Genomic DNA, 22,457 nt, shown 5'->3' on the forward strand with positions numbered 1-22,457 from the left:
CAAAAACCGTGAATACCAAACAGGATCAAGTCAGGAACAGATTAACAACTATAATGCGCCTGGGGATTAGGATACAGGAGAGAGTAAAGTCAGAGCTGCTAGGCTTATTTATATGTACAAACAGAAAATGCCTCACCTGTGTGCCACGTTTCACGGTGCTTAAATCCACTGTAACACAGGGCGTGACTTCAAGGACTCTACTACAGTCACTTGGTGAGCACGGTCTTATCCTTGGATTCAGTTTAGATAGGGAGACAGCGTGGTTATCCTTCCTTCTTTAATACATTTGTTGTTATCATCTACTAGTCCCACAGCAGGAACTCGTCACTAATTTTAATGATTATTTATGTTTCTTTTACAAATCTTGTATGCCTCACTTTGTAGAATATGTAACCATTTTAATCTGTTATTCCAACACTGTACTGTTCACCAAAACGGATGCAGCTTTGTTTTTTATTGGGGGGGGGAGGGGTGGTGGGGGCGGTGTTATCCATGATCCATCATCTATCATTCTGATTTACTCTCCCCATACTATGTTCTACATCCGGACTAAATAGCCTGCACACTTCTTAGTGCAAGTGATAGCATTTTGCCTGTTCACTTCAGCACAGGTTTCTAAAAAGAATTGCACCAGAGCCGGTGGACCACTACTTTACGTCTGATGTTTCCATTCTTCGTCCTATTTTTATTCGTCCTTGTGTGTGCGAACTGTGCCTTCAGGTTACAGTAATGCAAAGCCAATAGTACCTTTTCCTTCCACCAGTAAATGCGTTAACACTACAAGAGTTAGTAGTCCTGTTCTAGGTGTGCCTATTTGCAATTTAGCACTCCTCCTCCTCTACAAATTACGTTGTTTTTTTTTTAAGCCTATAGCCCCCACTTTTACTCTGCAGCATGTTTTCATTTTTTTCTTCTACTTTTGTGGCATATATTTAAAAAGAAAAAATTAAATTTGGGCCTCATCACGGCAAGGTCAGGCCAGCAGAGCTGTGCCAATTCTGGTCAAGATGGCTAATATAAAATGTGATCTGCTGCACTTACTAATAGCAAAATCTGTGGTAGGAACTTTTGCATAAGGAATTATTTGCATTGTACTGCATAGTCAATGGACGCTTCAGGAAAGTTTACACATTAAAGCAATCTAGTCTAAAGCACAATGCCCCTTTCAATGAAAGAGGTGGACCCTGATTACACAGTTGTAGAACTGTTCCGACATCAGGTATCAGAAGTACCGACTGGAAAAAGTAACCTCAACTGATGAAACCCTCAGTTAGTGTAAGCAAATTAATTGTGGTCCTGATAAACTTCAAACAATTAAGACGCCAAAAATGACAGATTCTAGACCTAATAAAGGATTCATTTACACCGACACCCAAGAAAGCAGAAAACACAAAACAGTTTCAGACTTTAAGGTCGTTCATTTATCAAAAGAGCAGTTTCGGTTCTAGACAAACGGTGGTGTTCGCAAGGCATATTAACAAACAACACTGTCATCCTGCGCTGAAATGAGATCCCCTCTCCTCGCTTAAATATGGAACCAAAACCCCGGAAGAAAAGAACATCAACAAAAAGCTTCGAAAGCTCTTGTCATAGCATTCACATGAAGAGAAGCAGGACTGCATATCAACCTTTCCAACCCTACCCTGGGAACCTCCTGGGTGATGCATAAACCTCGGGCAGAATGTACAAAGGCATTTCCAGAACAGGCCCAAGGTCATAACTTTTGTCTGCCGAGGAAACTAAAAGGAAATTGTAGGCGATAGAGCACAGCGTTACGTTTTGGCACCCAGCCAGCTTTGTTCATATGATTCCTGACTTTTTTCCCTCAAAGTTAAAAAGAAAGATAGCTTCCAGATGCATTAAAAAAAAATTTTTAAGTAATCCAGGCGCTTAATTTACCAGAGTCCTTGGTTAGGCTCACGTTTTTGATTAAACATTTCTGCAACGCCTGTGATTGTTTCTCAACTCCAAAAACATCACCACCTGGCACCCCAATTCACCCCACATTGCTTAAAAAAAATAGTCTATGAAATAAAGAACATTAAAGCGTATCCTACTGCATGGATTTTCTTTCACCAAAATGCAACTGGATGGCTTGTATACTAATAACCAGTTTGTAACTATGCTTTAGTCTGCCTCTTCTAAGCGTTGTTATTAGCACAGTACCGATTGCTCTTAACAAATTCAACTGTATTCAATTTACTGATTTTGGGAGCATCGAAGTTGGAGATGGCCTTGCTGTGATCTGAACTCGTGATCTGCAGCAAGCCTTTAACTCACTAAGCCATCTTGCTGGTTTCACTGAGCCATATCCAGATAGTCTGTCCTTTAAGTAAGCCACAGCCTTCCAAGGTTGGGCACTGGAAAGCAAAACCTGCCTGCCTGTTGCAGGTCAGAGCTGCTACACAACGTTACAAGAAGTCCTTTTGTGGCACAGGAACAAACAGACATGGTGGCTACTGGTTTTAGGTCTGACATTAACCAAAAACTTGATTTTTCGAAAATTAAATGTATACTATACTTTCTTGTAGAGGTTTCAGCCAGTCATTCTCACCCATTGGGCTGATCTTCTGTCAATTGCATTTTATTTCTGCCTACTACAGAATACAAACAAAACAGGTGATGGACCGAATGTGGATCAATGTCACACATTCATCCCAGTCCCAAGATCTGGGCCCAAATCCATCGTTTTTTTGCACTCCACACCACCCTGGGTTAGACAATGGCGATATGCAAATCAGCTCTGACCCTGTGCCCCATGGGAACAGTCCAGTCCGAACTACAAAAGCCATGTCCTTCCCAGAACGGAATCAAGCATCCGAGGACCGGATTCGAGGTAACACCTCATCAGCCCGGCTAGCTTGATTCCAGTGGTGTGGAGTGCCTGGGACCCACGTCTGGGCATCCCCAGCGCACTTATGGCGGCAATTGCAAAGGGCATCCCCAGCGCACTTATGGCGGCAATTGCAAAGCAGACGTGGGTCCCAGGCACTCCACACCACTGGAGTCAAGCTAGCCGGGCTGATGAGAGGTGTTACCTCGAAACCGGTCCGGTCCTCGGATGCTTGATTCCGTTCTGGGAAGGACATGGCTTTTGTAGTTCGGACTGGACTGTTCCCATGGGGCACAGGGTCAGAGCTGATTTGCATATCGCCATTGTCTAACCCAGGGTGGTGTGGAGTGCAAAAAAACGATGGATTTGGGCCCAGATCTTTGGACTGGGATGAATGTGTGACATTGATCCACATTCGGTCCATCACCTGTTTTGTTTGCTACTACAGAATACAGCATGGGACAGTCCACTTCCGGCTAACTTCACTTTGTGCGTCGATATGCTCCTTGTGGAAGGGCTGAATGTACTCACTTAAAGTAATTCCCTTAAATGCCAGGCACTACTATTACATTGTGTGCTCTTTAAAACAAAACAATAAAAAAAAAAAGATTTGTTATTTTTTTGTAGAAAAACAAGCATGGCAAATCAAAACGTCTGCAGCCAATGCCAAACAAATCGCCTTTGCCAAAGCTTGTTTGCCATTGGTATTACAGGGTCTAATTCACTAATTAATTCAACCTAATAACCAAGATATACACTTTGTACACTGGACGGTCAAAGGACTTCAATAACAAGTAGTCCAAGAGTGGCTTGCTTTTAAATTCACCTTGTCAATGTGTTTTTGGTTTGGCTCATGGGACAGTTTATGCTCCAGTATGACATGTTAACTAGATCTCTTGTTGTCAGCTGATTGTGGGTTTTCTTTGTCCATTAAGCCTCCATTGATTAATCGGTCAGGCGCAGCATTCTGTCTCCTATGCACCTGGCCGTGCCCATAACTACACATGCTCTGTGGAGGTTTCCTAGATACGCTTTTAAAGCCACCTCACCCCTTTGCACTTTATTTAAAGCACTGGACACAGGGTTGTGATAGCTCAGTAAGCGCTTGTATTAAAAAAAAATCACTGTGCCAAATGCAGACTTCTATATATCTGTGCCCGATGAAGTGAGTAATATTTGGTTATTTGATAACTTAGAGCACTGCAGGTCCACACTAAAGCAACAACCACTATTGTAAAGCTGGAATCTAGAAAATACATGATGAAGCTGGAAGCCGGAGTGGATGAGGAGGAGGACGACGATTTTTGCAGGAAGAGAAACTCCAGGAACCAATTGTGCAACTTATCACAGCTCTGACCGCCTTCCCAGCTTCTCACTTCCATCCATAACATGTGGAACATAACACTGCCCTGAGGTAACACATGACCATCAGGACAAACCACTAAAGTACAGATCTAGCAGATAAAGAAACAATCCAAATACCACAACTATATAAATAACACGCCATACACCTCAAGCCAAGCCATGGGTTGGCCAACTGCCTATCTCCTTAGTACCATTTCTGGATGAATGGGGCATTCCACTTTAAAGAGGGGGCCGCAAGCAAAATCTGATCTCCCTCGAGGAAGAAAATTGGTTCGTTATTCATAAACTGCTCCTTTATTCGACTGTAAAAAAGCAAAACAAAAATATATATCACAAGGTTGAGGACACAATAACTGTGGGGCACAAAAGGCTCTAAATCAGATCATGCACCTAAAACAAAGGCGTGATCTGTGCGATTTCCTGTGCAGTTAAATCACACTGAGCCGGCTTCTATGAGGGGTCCTTCAAGTGCAGCCTGTTTTGGTGCTGCTTCAGGAAACCGGAAATGTGCTGCCTTGTCTGAAGTGCAGGGGCTTGTTTTCCATTTTAAGAAAACGACGACACACAATGCAGCAAGTGTTGCATAACCGGAGGAATGCGGGCCAGTCACGGCGAAAGAATGGCGGCGCATTCTTTCCCACCATTCTCACTGGTGTAACTATATACACACCTCTGGCTCGGAGGCCCGGATGAAACGCAGCCGAGAGCTGCGGCGGGCTCCTCCTGCCTTTGAAAAGATGGAAGCCAGCTTTGTGATGCGACTCCCTGCACAGACAGCAGCTTTCTAGTTTTTGCTTACTGTTATTCAAGCCTGGACACAGTTTGAATATAGGAGGGCCCCTTTGGTGTCGCTCTGTCGCCTTGTGAAGGAAAGTCCCTTCAACCAGCAAATGAATGAAGTTTTGTACACGCGGTAGCCAAGGCAACTGAAGGCAGCAGATCATTCCAAGCCCGACTGCGTCACAGGTGACCTTAAGGGCTTCTATGGATAGGGTCACTCAGAAAGATGGCATGGGAGTGCTTTGTGAAGGGCTCCTCTCCATGGGTGTCCTCAAACAAGTCACACATATCCGCTGTTAGAACTGAGGGACAATAACACCCCTACATGGGTTTTAAGCACCCACTCCGCAAAACATCAGTATATGTGCGAAATTTAGACTTGTGTCCAGGATTTCTATGTTGCCTGCTTGTTTCGCCTTACACGATTTCCCAAGATTATGGGCAAGCAGACAATTCGTTTGGGGAACTGTGCAGTTGAACATGTATGGCCCCGTTTGTCACCTCACATGGAAAGAACTTTAAAATCCGGGGGAAAACCTTTTCATGCACCCCAATAAATATTGGGTAGGTGAAACTAGTAGGGAAGATATTTTCTCTTATTAGCAGAAACTGCCTTTACAAATACATACATTAGTACGTTATGCTCAATTATTCAAGACCTTTCATGCACATGTTGGGTGTTTGGGGCATTTTCACAATCAAAATGCATGCTGAACTCATGCTATTTTACAGTAACTTCATGTGTGAATGAGGGCAGGATATGGCATCAGCAATATTTGTGAATGCTCAAACAGTCTTCCCTTCGTTGTTCTCAACAATTTAATAGAAATCTCTCAGACCCTGATCTGGGACCACCCAATCTGTGTCAGTCTTCAATGATCTCAATAAAACCTCTTGAAAAAAAAAACCTTGATTTTGTAAATCCTCGATTAGTAAGTGGCCCGATCATTTTCTGTGCTCGCCCCTTAACTCTGCAACTCTTTTCCTCCGAATATTAAAAGTAACAGTGTACACAACCTTATGGAAAATAATTCATGCTGCTTTTTTGCTAAATAAGATTCTTCCACCTTAATAGGATTCCTCACTAAACACATCTTTGAAGATAGCCAGCATCACAAAAACATTCCACGAAGAAACTTACAGAATGAGTACAGTCAAACAATCTCTGAAACCATGCAGAGGGATAGCCCCGCCACTCCCAGCGGAGAAAGGTACGAGGCAGTACAAATGATAGAAACATACCAGAGAGATGCTGGACAGTACAATATACGAATGACTGCAGAAAAAATCCAGCCAACAGGTGGATTTTCACAGGTTTCAGTGGCACCAATGAAGTTAAGTCTCTGCTGATATGGATTCTGTGAATCAAGCTCTGTCATTTATATGTCCTAGTTGGGGTCAGATTGGGGTCCGATCCATAAAACTTTTGGATAACTAATTGCTTCTTGCCTCATAGGAAAGTAAATCAAAGCAGAGTCTTTCAGTAAAAAGAAATTAAGTGCCCCATGGGCAGACATCTTTAGCTTTCTTTTTGGCAGTTGCAGAGAACCAAAACTCCTTCATAAAAGACCCGATGGGAAGGTTGAGCATGGCTGCTCCAATCAAGACGCCCAAGTCAGAGAGCAGCGTTATAATTATAAGTATGTGACCTTTAAAAATATGTTTCGCGATCAAAGCAAACCAACTGGAGGACCAATACTTGAGAAAATGATTTTAACCTATGGTCAGCTCATACTTTTTTCTTTTTAAACATTTTTGTTGAAGTTCAATCTCAGCCCTTCTACTTGTCAAAACTATCACAGATCCGTGTGCATAGGCATATCTAATTGAGTTTACAATATTTTACCCATACGTTATACAGGCGATTCACACCCGTAGTTAAGATCCTACAATTGAGGTAAATGCAAACGATTTCCACCAATAAACTTGTGTCTTCAGATAGGGCTCTGGTTTACCCTCTGGGCACATGTTGCTAGTATCGCAGATCTTGCGTAGAAGAAGGGAGCTAGATACTCAGCTGATAAGGTGAACAATATTTCAGCTGTTCTCTTTACTTCAACATAACATGATTATCCACGGAAACACTGCTGCAGCATAACTGCTCTGATATCCTACATATCTCGCTCCTGTCCTTTAGGTGGCAATCTTTGTGGGCCTCCCCACCAAAATCACTAAGAATTATACTTCATGGTTGGTTCATATCAGGGTTTTTTTAGTCGTCGTTTAGACTCCATATACACAAACAGACTCTCGCATTGGTTTCATCAGTCAGTCAATGTTCCTTTATTGCAATAAGTAATTAAAATCTTTACAATATGTGTGCAAAAAGCCTAAAATATATCTGTAGCAAACTGTGCAAACAGTGCATGGGATGCATATAGTCTTAAAACACAAGCTTAGGTAGAATAGATTTTAAATAAATACCATTAAAATTTAAGAATCCTAATTTGAACCGGATTCCAAATAATGACTTTAATCCGAGCACACTAGTTTAAATGTGCAAAACAGTGCAGGAGTTCGTGTGGGCTGGTAGAGCAGATAGTTATCTTGTCGTGTACTAAGCGGGCGACGAGTAAAAACAATTAACAAGTTCCATCTGTCTGTTTCTGACTCCCACCTGGCCAACTTGGTCATGCCATAGCTTTCAAGCTTAGAGCTTTTTGCCTTTGCGCTAGTGTCAACGGTAGGTCAGCAAACCCATCTGTAGCTATGGTCAACTCGCCCTTGAAGCAGCAGTCCAGCGCTAGTCAAGCTCTACTGAGTCATTAAGTAAATTAACCTGATCCCACCCCAAAAAACAACTGTCTGGCCACATCATTTCCTACCTTGCAGGGCAGAACAGGATGCTCAAATTGATACAGAGGAGACTCTTGTGATTGCAATCAGGATTAAGACATGAAAGGAGGATTCAAGAGGCTGTTGTCATAGAAGGCAGACTAACTGTCCTGCTAAGGCCATACCAAGACCCAACTCTAATCCATACGTGTTATCTTGGTATTATTGCTACAAACTATTACATTTCACACCATTTAAGAAGAAATGGACCTATGTGTTTGGCAAAGCAGAGACAAGTCCTCAATTAGTACATCGGATTTGGACGCATGTACGCAGGAGGTACAGCGGAACAGGGAGACTCACTCTAATGGATTAATAAAACTGACAAAGTGCTTGACACCCCCTTTAGTACTCTATCAATAACCAACGGGCACTGAACACACTAACAGAAAACCAGAATTTATCACATAAACTATTTTATAAATCACCGATTCTGGTGTACTTGTGGGTTGGCAGTATCTGCTTTTTTGTTTAATGGGCTTTGTATGAACACAATTTAAGAAAGAAGAGGTGGAGGTTCAATCTGTCAGAAGGAGACTTCATGCTAGGCCGATCTGTTTTCTTAAGTGCATTAGTCTGCAGAAACGCAGGTTCCGGGGTTTTGCAGTGCAATTTTCATCCCGGTGTATTGCGGTGCAATTTTCATTCCGGGATTTTACGGTGCAATTTTTAAAGCGCAAGGTTAATTAGCAGCAGAAGGGATGTGGGGAAGAGGTCCCAAAGCTCAAACATTTTCTAACTTACCAATGCACAGAGGAGATCCACAGACTCAAGCACCAACTCCTGGTGGCCGATGCGAGCCACGCCAAGCTCTTCGAGATCCTGATGGGAAATCTGTAGCAGCTGTTCTCCGTTTATCTTCTTATGTTCAAAGTTAGGGACGTAGCACTGTAAAGAGTCACCCAGACCTAATGAGGAAAAGCAGTAGTGTTACTGGGAGGAAGTGAAAGAATGTAGACAACAGAAAACTTCATAAGGTCATAAAAACATAGGATACTCATGGAACGGACAACCATGGGAAAAGAGATTTCAGCTATTGGGTCAATTCTCTTAAATATTATCATGGTTTCTACACATGCGACAAAATCCTTCAGGCCATCCATTATTTTGTTTTTCATACGCTGGCTTTTTGATTCCACTACAAAAGACCTTTGTATCAGTCACTTGAATAAAAGAAGCAGCACTGAACCTTTCTTTAAATCACTAACATAATCTGGCATTTATGATCTGCATACAATGGATCACCACGAGCACAAAGAATAGAACAAATAATGGATTAGGTCTGAACGAGCTTACAAAAACGACTATCAACATTGTCCCCATGTACAGTAAAACTACAGCACCATAGAGGCTTCACAAGCAAGACAGGAGCGATGTCTACATAGTTCAGTGGTACAGACGAATACTTTTGTGGTTTAGTATAATATGGACCCAGGCAAATTATTCTACTTCTTTTACGCATCAACATTTACTGTTTATCAATCGATTAGACATTCATAGAATGCAGAAAATCACCCATGAGGGTCTTGAGGTGCGGACATTTAGGATTCGTTACAATGGTGGAAATTGGTGGCCGATTACAAGTGGGCCCCGATGACCATTTTAGGAGGCATTACAGAGGAATCCGTAATTCTGGTCCCAATACCCCAAGGCCATTACTCATTCCCTCTTAGTATTTCTCCCGGAGACTCCACCTGCTTTCAGCAGATTGAGTGTCCACGATAATGTAGTATTTGTATAGCGCACCGAATCGACCCCCGAAGGGGTATCTCAGGCACTTGTACGCATACTGCTGTGGAACCCTTCCTGGCTTTTCCCTGTAAAGGGCCCACTCCTGGGCACACCAAGGTGAAGCCAGGCATCCTAGCGTTGTGGAGATTAAGCAAGCTATTGCTCAGAGTTGCAGAGTGGGACCCATGATTAGAATAGGCACTGAGCGAGAATTATCAGGTCCACGGAAATTGAGCCCAAGACCCGCCGAGACGGGAATTGAACCCTGGTCCCGGGCTAGATCTCTGCATCAGGGTCTGCCGCTCTAATCATTGAGCCACACTTCTCCACATAATCGAGGAGTTGCTATGTAATTCTGATTAGGTTCCTTAGGATGTCGATTGTGGCGATAGTCAATCGAGGCTTTTTGCCCCAAGGCAATATGCCTCCTGTGAAGTAAAAACACAGAACGTCAAAATGTCAGCCCAGGCTTCTGCTTCAAGACTCGGCAGCCAGAAGGAATCCTGCTTCCATTCCCAAGCCCAACACCCTGCTAAGAGCAAGCCAGCTGCACCCTAGCCACAACAGGCGACCGAACAAAAACATCCCGAATATTCCTCCAAAACAGGAGGGGTGAGAACTGCACGGGGCCGTATTAGTCATTCCTGTCAGATCCCGCCTCAACGGAGGCTCCAGTGAGGGAGAGAAGGCAGTCTGGGTCACGAGGAGCCGGCCTGACAGCCCTGCGCGCGCCGTTTCAACACGGGCTGCCAGCGGCGGACGGCGGACGGCGAAGCGCGTCTAGACTCTCCCGCTTAAAATAACCAAGAGTCTAGCTGGCAGATAGGTGCGAGTTCACCCGGAGGACCCGAAGCAAAGGTCGGCCCGGGCTCAGGGCTGCACCCCGCAGGGGGTATGTGATCCTCGGCGGCGAGTGCTTAGCGCGGGCTCCTGTTTCTAGTGCCCGTCCTCGAGCAGAATAAACAGATCGGTTCCTCCAAGGAGCAGACGAGGGAGGGTGGGACATTAGTTTTTACTGTCACTGCTGCTCCAGCAGGAATCAATTAGACAACTCGGAAGGCAACCTTGTAATTCCGGATCAGATGGCTCCGTGGGCCGATGCACCCCCTGCAAGAATCTGTACTTGACCTTTGGTCGCAGGCACTGCTCCTGGGAGGTTCGCTCGGCCCCCCCCATGTCAATAAAATAAGCATCACCGTGTCGGGTAATACTTTACATCTGTTACACAGTGTCACAGTAACCTTAGGGTTAAAAGTGGTTTGCCATGTACACAAGGACTGTAACGCTTCCAGTGCACTGCACTACTGTGTCAGGATCCATTCAAAACATCCCAGAGCCCTTACACTCTGGGTAGAAAAGCAATTATACTGTTTATACAACATGAACATTTAAAAACTCTACTGGACTGCTATGGTGTCAGATTGTCAGGACACCACGTATCATGCCCTGAACACTCCTTTTTAAAATGAAAGTTAAAAGACGAGTGAAATCACGGGGTTAAATTCAAGTAAAAAAGCGATAACTTACAAAGACACCAATTTCCACAGTACAGGACTTGCTCAATCATTATGGTAGGTGGCTCTTCAAAACCATATCTACGGTGAAAATTTGACAGATATGCAAACAATTTGGAAGGTAAACTTTTCTTTCTGTCCTACTTTCTGCATCCACCTGGCTGAGGAATACTCATTTGACAGGATGGCCAGTTTGTTGCCGGTAATGGTTAGCCCTGCTAAGAGCCCAGGGCGGATGACGAACGCAGCCTGTGTCCAACACCCGTCCTTAACATTAGATCAGATTCATGAAGTCCCTACTGGTGTCAAACAGATGTTTCTCTGATTCCTGCCAAGATGGTGGCTGGTGTCCAGACATCCCTCTGACACGTCTTATGGGCCATGGCTTAACACCGTGTTCTGGGCCTGATCTGGTTTCAGTTACAGCTAAGAGAGGTTCCCTTGTGCATTCCAGCGCATCTGGCGGACGCAGAGAGCCCTGGCAGCAGATCCTCCTTGCAATAAGCAGTCAAAGCATCCGCTTATTGGCTCACCACGTTTAGCTTGTTTTGACATCTGCATTATCAAATCGACACTGCCCAAGCATGGTCCGTCCACACATTGGTGAACTGTAGCCTGTCTTCCTAAATGGGTTGTCTTCACCAGAGGGGTTCAGTAAAATGAACACCCACCGAGACTAACTGAAATAAAATATATTCAACAAGCCTTAGCCCAGTCAATCGTTTTGACTTTTGAGGTGAAAAGCTTTTTTAAACACTACCCGGAAGAAGCATCACCTGGTTCCATACACTGAATCAGCAGACACATGAGATTCAGAGAAGCAATGCAAAATGAACGTGGTTACTTGACACACAATACACATGTACAGGCAAGGGAAGCTCCCTCGCATGCACAGGATAATATAAGCAGATGCAGTGAGCAAATAACCAAACTCCCATACGGGTGCTGCATGTTCAACAGCAGAACCAGGTACTACAACGTACACAGAACACTAACAGTGCAGGCACCCGTGAAAGGAGGGAGAGAGGGGAGGGGGGGGGGGGCAAGAGTGCACGCGGGTTGGTGCAATAGTGGAATGTGGTGGAATAGTATGAGAGGAGTATGGCATGGTGTAGAATGATGTGTCATCGTGTGATGGTGCATATGTTGTTTTGATGTGTACGGTCTCTTTATGCTGGTGCGTGTGTTTGCCAGTTGGTGCATGTGATTGTTAAGGTGTTTGGGATGTGTGCAAGGGTGTCCGCATGTGCACAGGTTTGAATTTGAGCAAGTATTTGTGTTTCTGTGTGAAAAGGTGTGCCTAACAGATTAGTGAGGGGTGGAAGGCATATATTTTCCCTTGAATTCACTGCAAAAATACCGGTCCTGGGAAATGAATGTGTTGCAGAAGTCCTTTGTAAACATCACACAAATATGAACCATTAATAACATCACACCAAAACACACAACACATATCTGGATGTTTTTATTTCACAATATGTAGTGATGTAAAATCTATTTTTTGCGGGACCTTTCTCATGAAATTTAACTACAAACGGATATTTGGAAAAGCTATTAATAAAGATAGACAGGACATTGAATTTTGAATTTAGATTTGTGAATCCCAGAGATTTGGCTTTGAAGCACCAGCTGCGGTAAGGTGCAAGTCAACGCAAGTTTAGAGATTAACCACTGCAATGGTAAAAAGCAAACAGACGGCTGGGATAAAAACATCCCTCTCTAATGCTTACGGTAATGGACGAATTGCATTTTAAAATTAACATTATTAACATCCAATTGCAAATTAGAAGTATTGATTGGAACATGTATTTATTGGACTTCTCAGAACTTCAATGTTATCAAGGTTCTAATATCACTACCAAACTTTAGAAAATCAATACCTCATTGGGGTGGGCTTCACAAATGTTGATCCTAAAAGTGCCAAGTTGAGTAATTTCTATATTTTGATCCACGCGTTTGTCCATTATTAAGCCTTATGCAGGAAACATTTTTGTAATTGTTCGAGCCCCGACACCTCAACGTTTGAAAAAGCCATTTTAAGGGGTCACCCACTGTAGAAAAAAATATTTTCCTTGTTGTGTCCTGGCTCTAAAACAATCACCAATAATACGAATTAGAGAATGTAGCTTTGTATTACGTTTCCTTGGGTTTCAAGGTCCATTGTAATAAACTGCTAAGAACTACCAGTCCCATGAATATTTGGCTGTTATATCAGGATAGAAAGAGGACGCAGAGACAAAATCAGTGAGAGAATTCATGAATTCCTGGAAAAGGGACTACTGTTGGATGCACCTCAGTATGAAAGTGAAGACAGAGTGAGGCACCTAGAGTGTTACCCAAGGAAAGGAAATGGGAAACTTGGGTGAACAGTGATATTCCATGTGCCCCATGCTTTCAAAGAACCCGGAAAATGTGACATGAGGTAAAAAGGTGCTGAGTTCTGTCAGAAGACTCAAGACTGAACAGAAAGTACTCCTCCAACTGGAAATAAAGAGTTCTATGGGACTTCCAGATCAGCCCAAATTGCTGCTTACATCTCCCTGAAAACAAATCACTAATCTCCTTTCCTGTCATATGTTTTTCTTTCCACAATGAAGCGGACACCGTTATTATTAGCAACAAAAATGCGGCATCTCCGAGGACGTGCTTCAACACGCACACTGCCTGTGAAGACTGTGGAAAGGTTTGCAGCTTACATACCCGGGGAGGTCAGAGCCAGTAAAAGTATGCCTCCCATGTGGAAGAGCTGCCAGAAAGGGAAGTAAGTTTGGCATCAGTAACAACAAAGGCTTTCAGAAAACAAACATTTTCTGTAAAGACTTTGGGAGGGAGAGGGGGGGGGGGAGAGAGAATCATTGACTGCCACCAATCTGAGAAAAATACAGCTATGGGGGTGGGAAGATTTGAGGACTAGGAGATGCCGCCTTGTTCCAATTACAGCAGGTTTATCGTTTCATTCGAGGAGCCGCAGTCAAAACTTCATGAACACAGTAACTCAAAGCAACCCCAAACACATTGGTTTTATGATTACACATACATTTTCCACTTAAATCAAAGAAGATGGTATGATTTTGCCATGATGTTCACACAGAGGTCCTTGCACAGCCAAGAGTGCAAGAACAGGCTTTGATAAACATATGGAAGAGGAGGATCAAAAAAAATATTTGTCTCTGGGAATACCAAACTTGTTTAGATTTGCCCAAAATATTTGAGGAGACCACTTCACAAGAGAGCTAGAGAGCCAACATTTACAAATGTGCTTGGGTCATGACCAAAAGTTCACAATGGCAACGTAAATACAGAGCATTTTGATGTGGTTGCATTCATTCCTCACCTGATGGCTCATAGCACAGTCATGCAACCTCGTGCTCAAATGTTGCATTAAAGAACACTTGCACCAAACTTTCACAAAGTTGGCCCATATCATTACCACCAATAACATATCTCTTAACCATTTCAGTCACCAAGGAGAGAGTAATCTTGCTGAAACTAATGGTGATGAAAATGTGTTTGAGGACAAAGAAGGTTTCAGGATGGGTAAGCCTTCCGAAGGTATTGGAAGGCGCCTCCTCATTCTAGACGGTGAAGAGGAGACCAAGGTGAGAAACACCACAAGAAAAGAGGGAAAGTTCAGAGGTATGCATTAATAGTACACAAAGGTAAGCTGAGCAGCTGAGTGCTTGCCCTTCTACTTTTCCACAGGGAAGTCCCCTTGGTACTTCATCGAGGCAGAAGACATGCCCAAGATTGACAGACTGAATCTGTGCTGGTATGTTTGTTACCTCAAAAGCATCATCCCACCAACTCAAAGTGTTAGAGAAGAGTTTCACCCCTCACCGCCCCCCCCCCCCCAGTTGCACTAAAATCTATTAACAAGTCTCCACCAGTCAAGAATCTGCCACTCCTGCTAAATAAATAAGCACTACTGACATTAACAGAGCGCAACCTTTCTGAAGGAGGGGAAGAAAGATCTGAAAAGAATTAACTAGGTGAGCGCAATCTCATGTTCAGCATGGAAAGATTTACCAAATTTGCTATATTAGCTGGCCCCAATCTAAACGTATTGGTTTTAAAATAACTACAGAGCAGGAGACATACAGTCCAAGGACCCAGCTTCCAAATCTCCCGACAAAGAAAAACAGCACAATGAAAAAAACATTTAGGGGCCAGAATTCCAAATGAAAATCGTGCAAAGGAACCAACCAGGTAAAGACCTGAAAAGTAACCAGCAGTCCCAAGAAGGAACCTTACTCAGCCTACAGGCCTATATAAGGACAACCCCATAACTAGCATGAGAACAAAGATTCGAGTGAAGGAACTTCTCTCCAACGCTCTCTGAAAACATTACGCAAGGACCATTAAAGAAGAAACATATAAATGTCACGACTTGAAATCGTGTTCAAACAACACTGGAAAATTAACTTAATTACAGCCCTGATGCACAGCCATGACTTCTTCAGTCACCTTTTAAACAAACTTCAAAGGAGTTCGATGGGCACATTTTTGTACGTATAGCATAGGCCCAGGTCAACAGAAATCTGAACGTGTGTACACCCCCCTCCCAACGACAGGAACTTTGGTGCCTGCCCATAAGACAACTGTAACAAGTCTTCTAGAAAGGTGGCTTTTGTTTACGACATACTCATACTCACACAAGAGGCTCTGGGGCTGGAGAAAGTTAAAACGTGTCCGAAGGGTTGCCAGTTTCCGAAGGGGAACTCATCTGAGGACAGCAAGAGTCGAATAAAACACAGGAAGGAAGCCCAGAGGAGATCGATAGATCGAATAACAATTAGTAAAATGGTGTTGATCTGATACAATTAAAATCAATTTTAATCTAACCATTTACATAGGAGCAGTGATAGAGTTAACGATTTCGCCTTGTCCTACTCATAAAAAATACATTTAAAACATTTAGCAGGAGCACTAGGAACGACACCATAACTCTGTTAAATGGGTTGCAGTGGCTTGAGTGGTACTACAAACAAATGAGACCTAACAAACATTGAGGCCTAACTGGGCAATTGCACGCGACGCACCAGCTACTTACGAAGACACTTAGTTCCAGTGATTAAAACGCCAATCAGAGGCGAGAAGCTTCTGCCCGCGAGGCCTTGCACCTGACATGGAGATCTACAAAGGCCCCAGGGACGCCGCGTGGGAGAGGCGCACAGCTGGGCCGCTCCGGCGAGGGAACTGCAGCGCGAGCCCAGATTTATAGGTCCAGCTGGAGGCCGATTCCCCCAAACCTTGGGCCTTTCATACGAAGAAAAAAAAAAGATAAAATGCAACAGACAAGGTCGACGACAATAGCGGGGATGCGCGTTAGATCCATTACATTTATCTAGCTCCGAGACAAGCTGGGAAAAGGGAAGGAAAAGTTGCATTCACAAGCAATCACAGACCAGGGGGGAGGGGGGGGGACGAGACACCAAGGTATTAGAGATGCAAGGCTTTGTCGTGTTTTTCTTAACTTAAGTACTTTTCCACGTGAGCTTCTCCTACAAGCTGTGGTGGATCCGCCTCAAAGGATAAGATTTACAGACTCGAGCATGAAGTCACAAAAACATCAGAAAGAAACGCATAATACACCACAAAAGCATTGGCATAGCCAATAGGTCTTGCATTTGGGACCTTATAAGTGTTTAGCCATTCAACAGTTGGTGTTGTTGCACCAAGGATAGCCTGCTGCATAACTAAATACTTATAGGGTCCAAAAAGCGAGACCCATTGGCAATGCCAATGCTTGTTTGTTTTTTGTTGATGTTTTGTTTAAGCTGCCAGATCTACAATAGCTGGACATGGTTTTTGTTAACAGTTCTTTGCATCAAATGAACTTGTTTTCATTGCTCTGAATGTTGTTTCCATTCTAGTTGTACAAAGCTGTCATTCCAGGGGTGTGGGGGCTGCCTAGCTGTGCGCATGCGCTGAACTTTACAAATGAGAAAAAGCCTGGTGCAGGCGCAATTTAAGATTATGGAGTGAATGAGCCCCAGGCAGCATGACTCCCTCAGACACGAGTTCATGCACTGCACCTGCATACTCAACATGGTTTAAGGAAACTCGACCCACTCCCTTCCCAGGCATAGAACACATATTTACCAAGAAACTCAGAGAAGAGCATGCCTGCTGCACTGACGGCTGGTGGTGTGTGCGCCTGGTGAAAAAGTGCACTGACGGCTGGTGGTGTGTGCTTTGTGGAAGCATGCACTGACGGCCAGTGATGTGTGTGCCCAGCAGAAGCGTGCACTGACGGCTGGTGGTGTGTGTGCCCGGCGAAAGCGTGCACTGACTGCTGGTGGTGTGTGTGCCCGGCGAAAGCGTGCACTAATGGCTGGTGGTGTGTGCGCCCGGTGGAAGTGTTCACCGACGGCTGGTGGTGTGTGTGCCTGGTGGAAGCGTGCACTGACGGCTAGTGGTGTGTGTGCCAGGTGGAAGCGTGCACTGACGGCTAGTGCTGTGTGTGCCAGGTGGAAGCGTACACGGACCGCTGGTGGTGTGTGTGCCTGGTGGAAGCGGGCACTACCGGCTGGTGGTGTGTGCCTGGTGCAAGCGTGCACGGACAGCTGGTGGTGTGTGTGCCTGGTGCAAGCGTGCACGGACCGCTGGTGGTGTGTGTGCCTAGTGCAAGCGGGCACGGACCGCTGGTGGTGTGTGTGTGCCTGGTGCAAGCGTGCACGGACCGCTGGTGGGGTGTGTACCTGGTGGAAGCGTGCACCGACGGCTGGTAGTGTGTGCCTGGTGGAAGCGTGCACGAATGGCTGGTGGTGTGTGTGCCTGGTGCAAGCGTGCACGGACGGCTGGTGGTGTGTGTGCCTGGTGCAAGCGTGCACGGATGGCTGGTGGTGTGTGTGCCTGGTGCAAGCGTGCACGGACGGCTGGTGGTGTGTACGCCCGGTGAAAGCGTGCACTGACGGCTGGTGGTGTGTGTGTCTGGTGAAAGCGTGCACTGACGGCTGGTGGTGTGTGTGCCTGGTGGAAGCGTGCATTGACGGCTGGTTGTATGTGTGCCTGGTGAAAGCGTGCACTGACCGTGGAAGCGTGCACTGACGGCTGGTGGTGTGTGAGCCCCGTGATAGCGTTCACTGACAGCTGGAAGTGTGTGATGGCTGGAAGTGTGTGATGGCTGGTAGTGTGTGTGCCTGGTGAAAGTGTGCACCGACGGCTGATGGTGTGTGCCTGGTGGAAGCGTGCACTGACGGCTGATGGTGTGTGTGCCTGGTGGAAGCGTGCACTGACGGCTGGTGTTGTGTTTGCCCGGTGGAAGCGTGCACCGACAGCTGGTGGTGCGTGTGCCCGGTGAAAGAGTGCACTGTCGGCTGATGGTGTGTGCCTGGTGGAAGCGTGCACTGACGGCTGGTGGTGTGTGCCTGGTGGGAGCGTGCACTGATGACTGGTAGTGTGTGACGACTGGTAGTGTGTGACGGCTGGTAGTGTGTGACGGCTGGTAGTGTGTGTGCCTGGTGAAAGCGTGCACTGACGGCTGATCGTGTGTATGCCTAGTGGAAGAGTGCACTGACGCCTGATGGTGTGTGCCTGGTGGAAGCGTGCACCAACAGCTGGTTGTGTGTGTGCTTGGTGATGTCCTTTTTTATCTCCACTTCTCCACCTGCTACATCGCAGGTCTTTCCTATTCAGAACCCTCTTTTCACTTTCTCCTAAACGCACTTCCTCGAATCTCTATCATTTCACAACCCTCCAAACACACAACAACCCCACTCACCTGTCAAGCCTGCATTTTCTTTTACTTTTGCCTTCTCAATGTTTTTGCAACTGTATACCTCCTCAGAACACAATTGCACAAAACAACAATTGCAACCAGAACAAGAGACCATTGTTCTCTGCGCTCTACAGAAGGCCAATGATTGGATGACCACATGTTCTGAACACCTTTTTGACCCACTGAAGGGCACTCGCAACCTCACACTGCCTTCACCATCACCTCCAGTGCTCTCAATGCAATCATAGTCCCTTATAAGCATCTGGAGGTATCTTGGTTCAAACTATGCATGATACAAAAGCAGTATGCTACAAGGACAAAATAAAGAAACCCAACATCCTGGAAATAGCGAACACTTTTAGGGAACACAAAATGAAGCAAAACACGTAAAATATAAGCAGGAACTAATTCGCTGTTGTGGATTACCGTAACGTTTCTTACATTCATTCATTGTTCAGAAATCGAGCCATGTTTTTGACAGCAAAATAGTTAAGGACATAAAAAGAGCCAGAAAGGGACCAGTTTCAATGTCCATTTTTTTAAGTACGTCCAGTTATCCGATCACAAAGAAACCGGCCTTACTTAAAGCCCTTAGTGTCATAATTTTCATGTAACATAACATTTGTATTTACAGAGCACAGCGTTCACCCTCCTCCCACACCCCTAAAGATCTACACTTATTCGAGTCAATGACACTCATTTTTATTAAGGATGAAAGTGTGGTTCTGCAGGGTTTTCAGCCTTCAAATCTGTCAAACACAGATGCCTATAGTTGTGCCAATTAACAGCCCTTGGATTACCACGCTTATCCAACATTGTACAGGCTTTGCTTATGAAGGATGTTTGGCCTTGTGACCAAATTGTCAACTGTGGAACCAGAAGACTTGAGTTTATTTGCGGCTTCACCCTGTTAACACATTGTTTGATTCTGGGTACATCAATTTGATCACCCAGTTTATTAACCTGTTTGGTGTGCTACACAAAAACCCACTCCTTCATGGCTTGCTTTGTGTAGGGTGACAAGATCGTGGGACCCAAAAACCGGGACATTTCTCAAAAATAGAGGAAGGACTACAGATTTACATCAATAAAGTGACAAAGAATGACAGCCCTCATCCTCATAGAAACACAGAAGAGGCACTCAGATAATAGATCAAATGAATTTGTTTAAACCAGCATCATACCTGTTAATTAAATTGCTCACTCATAACCGCTGCTTACTAGCCCTGCTTTGGAACACCTAAATTAGTGCCTCTCACTGTTTTCAGTTTACACAATAAAAACATGGGACATGAGCCGATTTTACTGAAATCTGCCGTGAAAACTGTTGGAAAACCGGGACAGTCCGGGCAAATCCAGGACGCCTGGTCACCCTAACTTTGTGGCACTTAATAGACTTTGAGACTATTTGAAATCTTTACTGTTTCGAAGTCTACTCCCAGCCAGGATATAGCTAAGTGACAACGGATGTTAAGGAGGCTCACTGCCACTCAGTTTTAATTTTTTTTCGCTAAAAACAAAGCACGGTTTTCACCATGATGCTCCTCTTGGCCAGTGGCTAGCACCCCCTCCACTCCCACACACCCCCTAGATCAATTTAAGGCCCCCGTTTAAAGACATATGCTAACTGTCACTATGGAAAACGTTCATACTACACAAGGGCCTGGGGAATCTGCCCTCTACTTTTACCAGCAGCGCATGGTTATTTATTTGCCCCCAAGACATTCAGTACTGTATTTTTGGTTGTTCACAATTTTTACTACATCAAGTATTTTGTTTGCTCACAATTGTCACTATTACCTTTACTACCTCATGTATTTTTAGTTGTTCACAATTTTTACTACCTCAAGTATTTTGTTTGCTCACAATTGTCACTATTACCTTTACTACCTCATGTATTTTTGGTTGCTCACAATTTTTACTACTCAAGTATTTTGTTTGCTCACAATTGTCATTATTACCTTTACTACCTCATGTATTTTTGGTTGCTCACAATTTTTACTACCTCATGTTTTTTGTTTGCTCACAATTGTCACTATTACCTTATGTAAGTAACATATGTTTTAGTAATCTGCTCTTCTGTAATGTTTCTCATTATGTTTCATTTCTGTTCCTAATGTGAAGCGCTCTGACGCCTTCGGGTAAAGTCCGCGCTATATAAAAATGCATAAATAAATAAATAAATAAATAAATACTGTAGGGGGCATGGAGCGACTCACACATGTTTCACGGAAGCAGACAAGACCCTTAAAGTGGTCTCCATGTGCGTCCCACAGAGATGCTGGCAGTTCAACAGCCACCCCTAAACCTTAAAAGGTGTTTTGTAAAGTTCAGGGCTACGGACTCTGGATTTCAAACCACGTTAAGGGAACCTACAAAACATGCAAGGCTCCCTATTCTCCATTTTTTGCAAGTCTTTCGCTGGGTGTCCGTGCTGTAAGGGGACATGGCTGCATCACATTCCTTCAGCGCGCGCTGCGCGGCGTCACTGACTCCCCCGCGCCAGCTTCAGGTGTGGCCTGCTCAGATAGTATCAGAACTACTCACGGCCTCCTCACTGAATTATCTATGGTACGCAGCACGACGCCTCTGCTTCCGGACACACACTTTCAGCGTGGGCAAGGGGACACACATTTTTGTAGAATTAGCAACCCACCCATGACTATGAGGTGTACACGCATTCTTGGATCTAACAAACCATGAATGAATCAGGTGACCTGTTTAGATCACCCCATACCACCTCGAATGCAGTGCTTCGATGCGAGGATTAGGTTAAGCTAATCAATGCATTATGGGAGTTGTAGTTCCAATTACTGACACTGGATCCAAATAAACTCACACACCTTAACAACTAATTAATAGAACACAAGACAGGGAGTGGAGCACTGCGTTCTTAGCGATAGAGTCACAATAAGCTCGCCCAGTCCGTTGTTTTTTGCTGCTTACTGGGTGCGATTTGTAGTCATATGAAACCCACTCCAAAACCAGGACTACCAGTCCTGGAATTTATTATCTATTCACGCATCGAACTGTTAAATTCCTAAGCTCAGGGAACCCCTCTGTATTTTCCCCACACCCTGGTTCAACTGCACTTCCAGGCCTTTTCCAAATGAACAACATTCCTTCCGGAAAGGCCACCCTCCTTGCCTGCAGGGTACTATCCAATCAATCACCGACCACTGCAAGATGGGCAAACACGAAGCAGCACCACAAAGTGGAATGTGCAAGCCCCTGGGGGCAAATACATGCCTGGGCAAAATGTGCCACTTCAAATAATGAAACTCGGTTTCATTGCGGTCATACAAGTGCCCGATTATATTAACTGACAAAATCGTTCATCCAAAAATCTAACACCAACTGTTGTGGCTCCTCTGGCATCCCACTCCCTCCAAGGAACCAGTTCAAAGTGTTGTGGGACCACTGGAATACACCTTTGGGCATCCCTCCCAGCTGTGACTCGAGTCACCGACGCAAGACAGCGCCCTCTAGCGGGCACTAGAGCTGGTTCTCAGTCTTCATCTGGAGCGTCAGGCGTTCTGTCTGCAGCATTATGGCAAGCAGGCTTGTATTTATGGAAACAGAACTTGACAACACACTGAAAACAAGCATTTGCAATGCAATAGGTCTCGCATTTACGCAAGTTTAAGCTATTGACATTGTAAATGACAATGCGTTTTAT

General features: G+C 44.7%; 1 protein-coding gene across 1 annotated transcript in view; it reads right to left on the bottom strand.

Moving 5' to 3' along the window:
• The window catches only part of CNKSR3 (CNKSR family member 3), a 211,473-nt gene that overhangs the window by 127,537 nt on the left and 61,479 nt on the right, over window positions 1-22,457 (bottom strand). The window contains exon 2 of the mRNA XM_086927390.1: window positions 8,558-8,721. Coding sequence (XP_086783516.1) covers window positions 8,558-8,721 — 164 coding nt within the window. The remainder of the gene's footprint in view (window positions 1-8,557; window positions 8,722-22,457) is intronic.

The sequence above is a fragment of the Lissotriton vulgaris genome, chromosome 6, assembly GCF_964263255.1.
Source record: "Lissotriton vulgaris chromosome 6, aLisVul1.2, whole genome shotgun sequence".
Taxonomy (NCBI): domain Eukaryota; kingdom Metazoa; phylum Chordata; class Amphibia; order Caudata; family Salamandridae; genus Lissotriton; species Lissotriton vulgaris.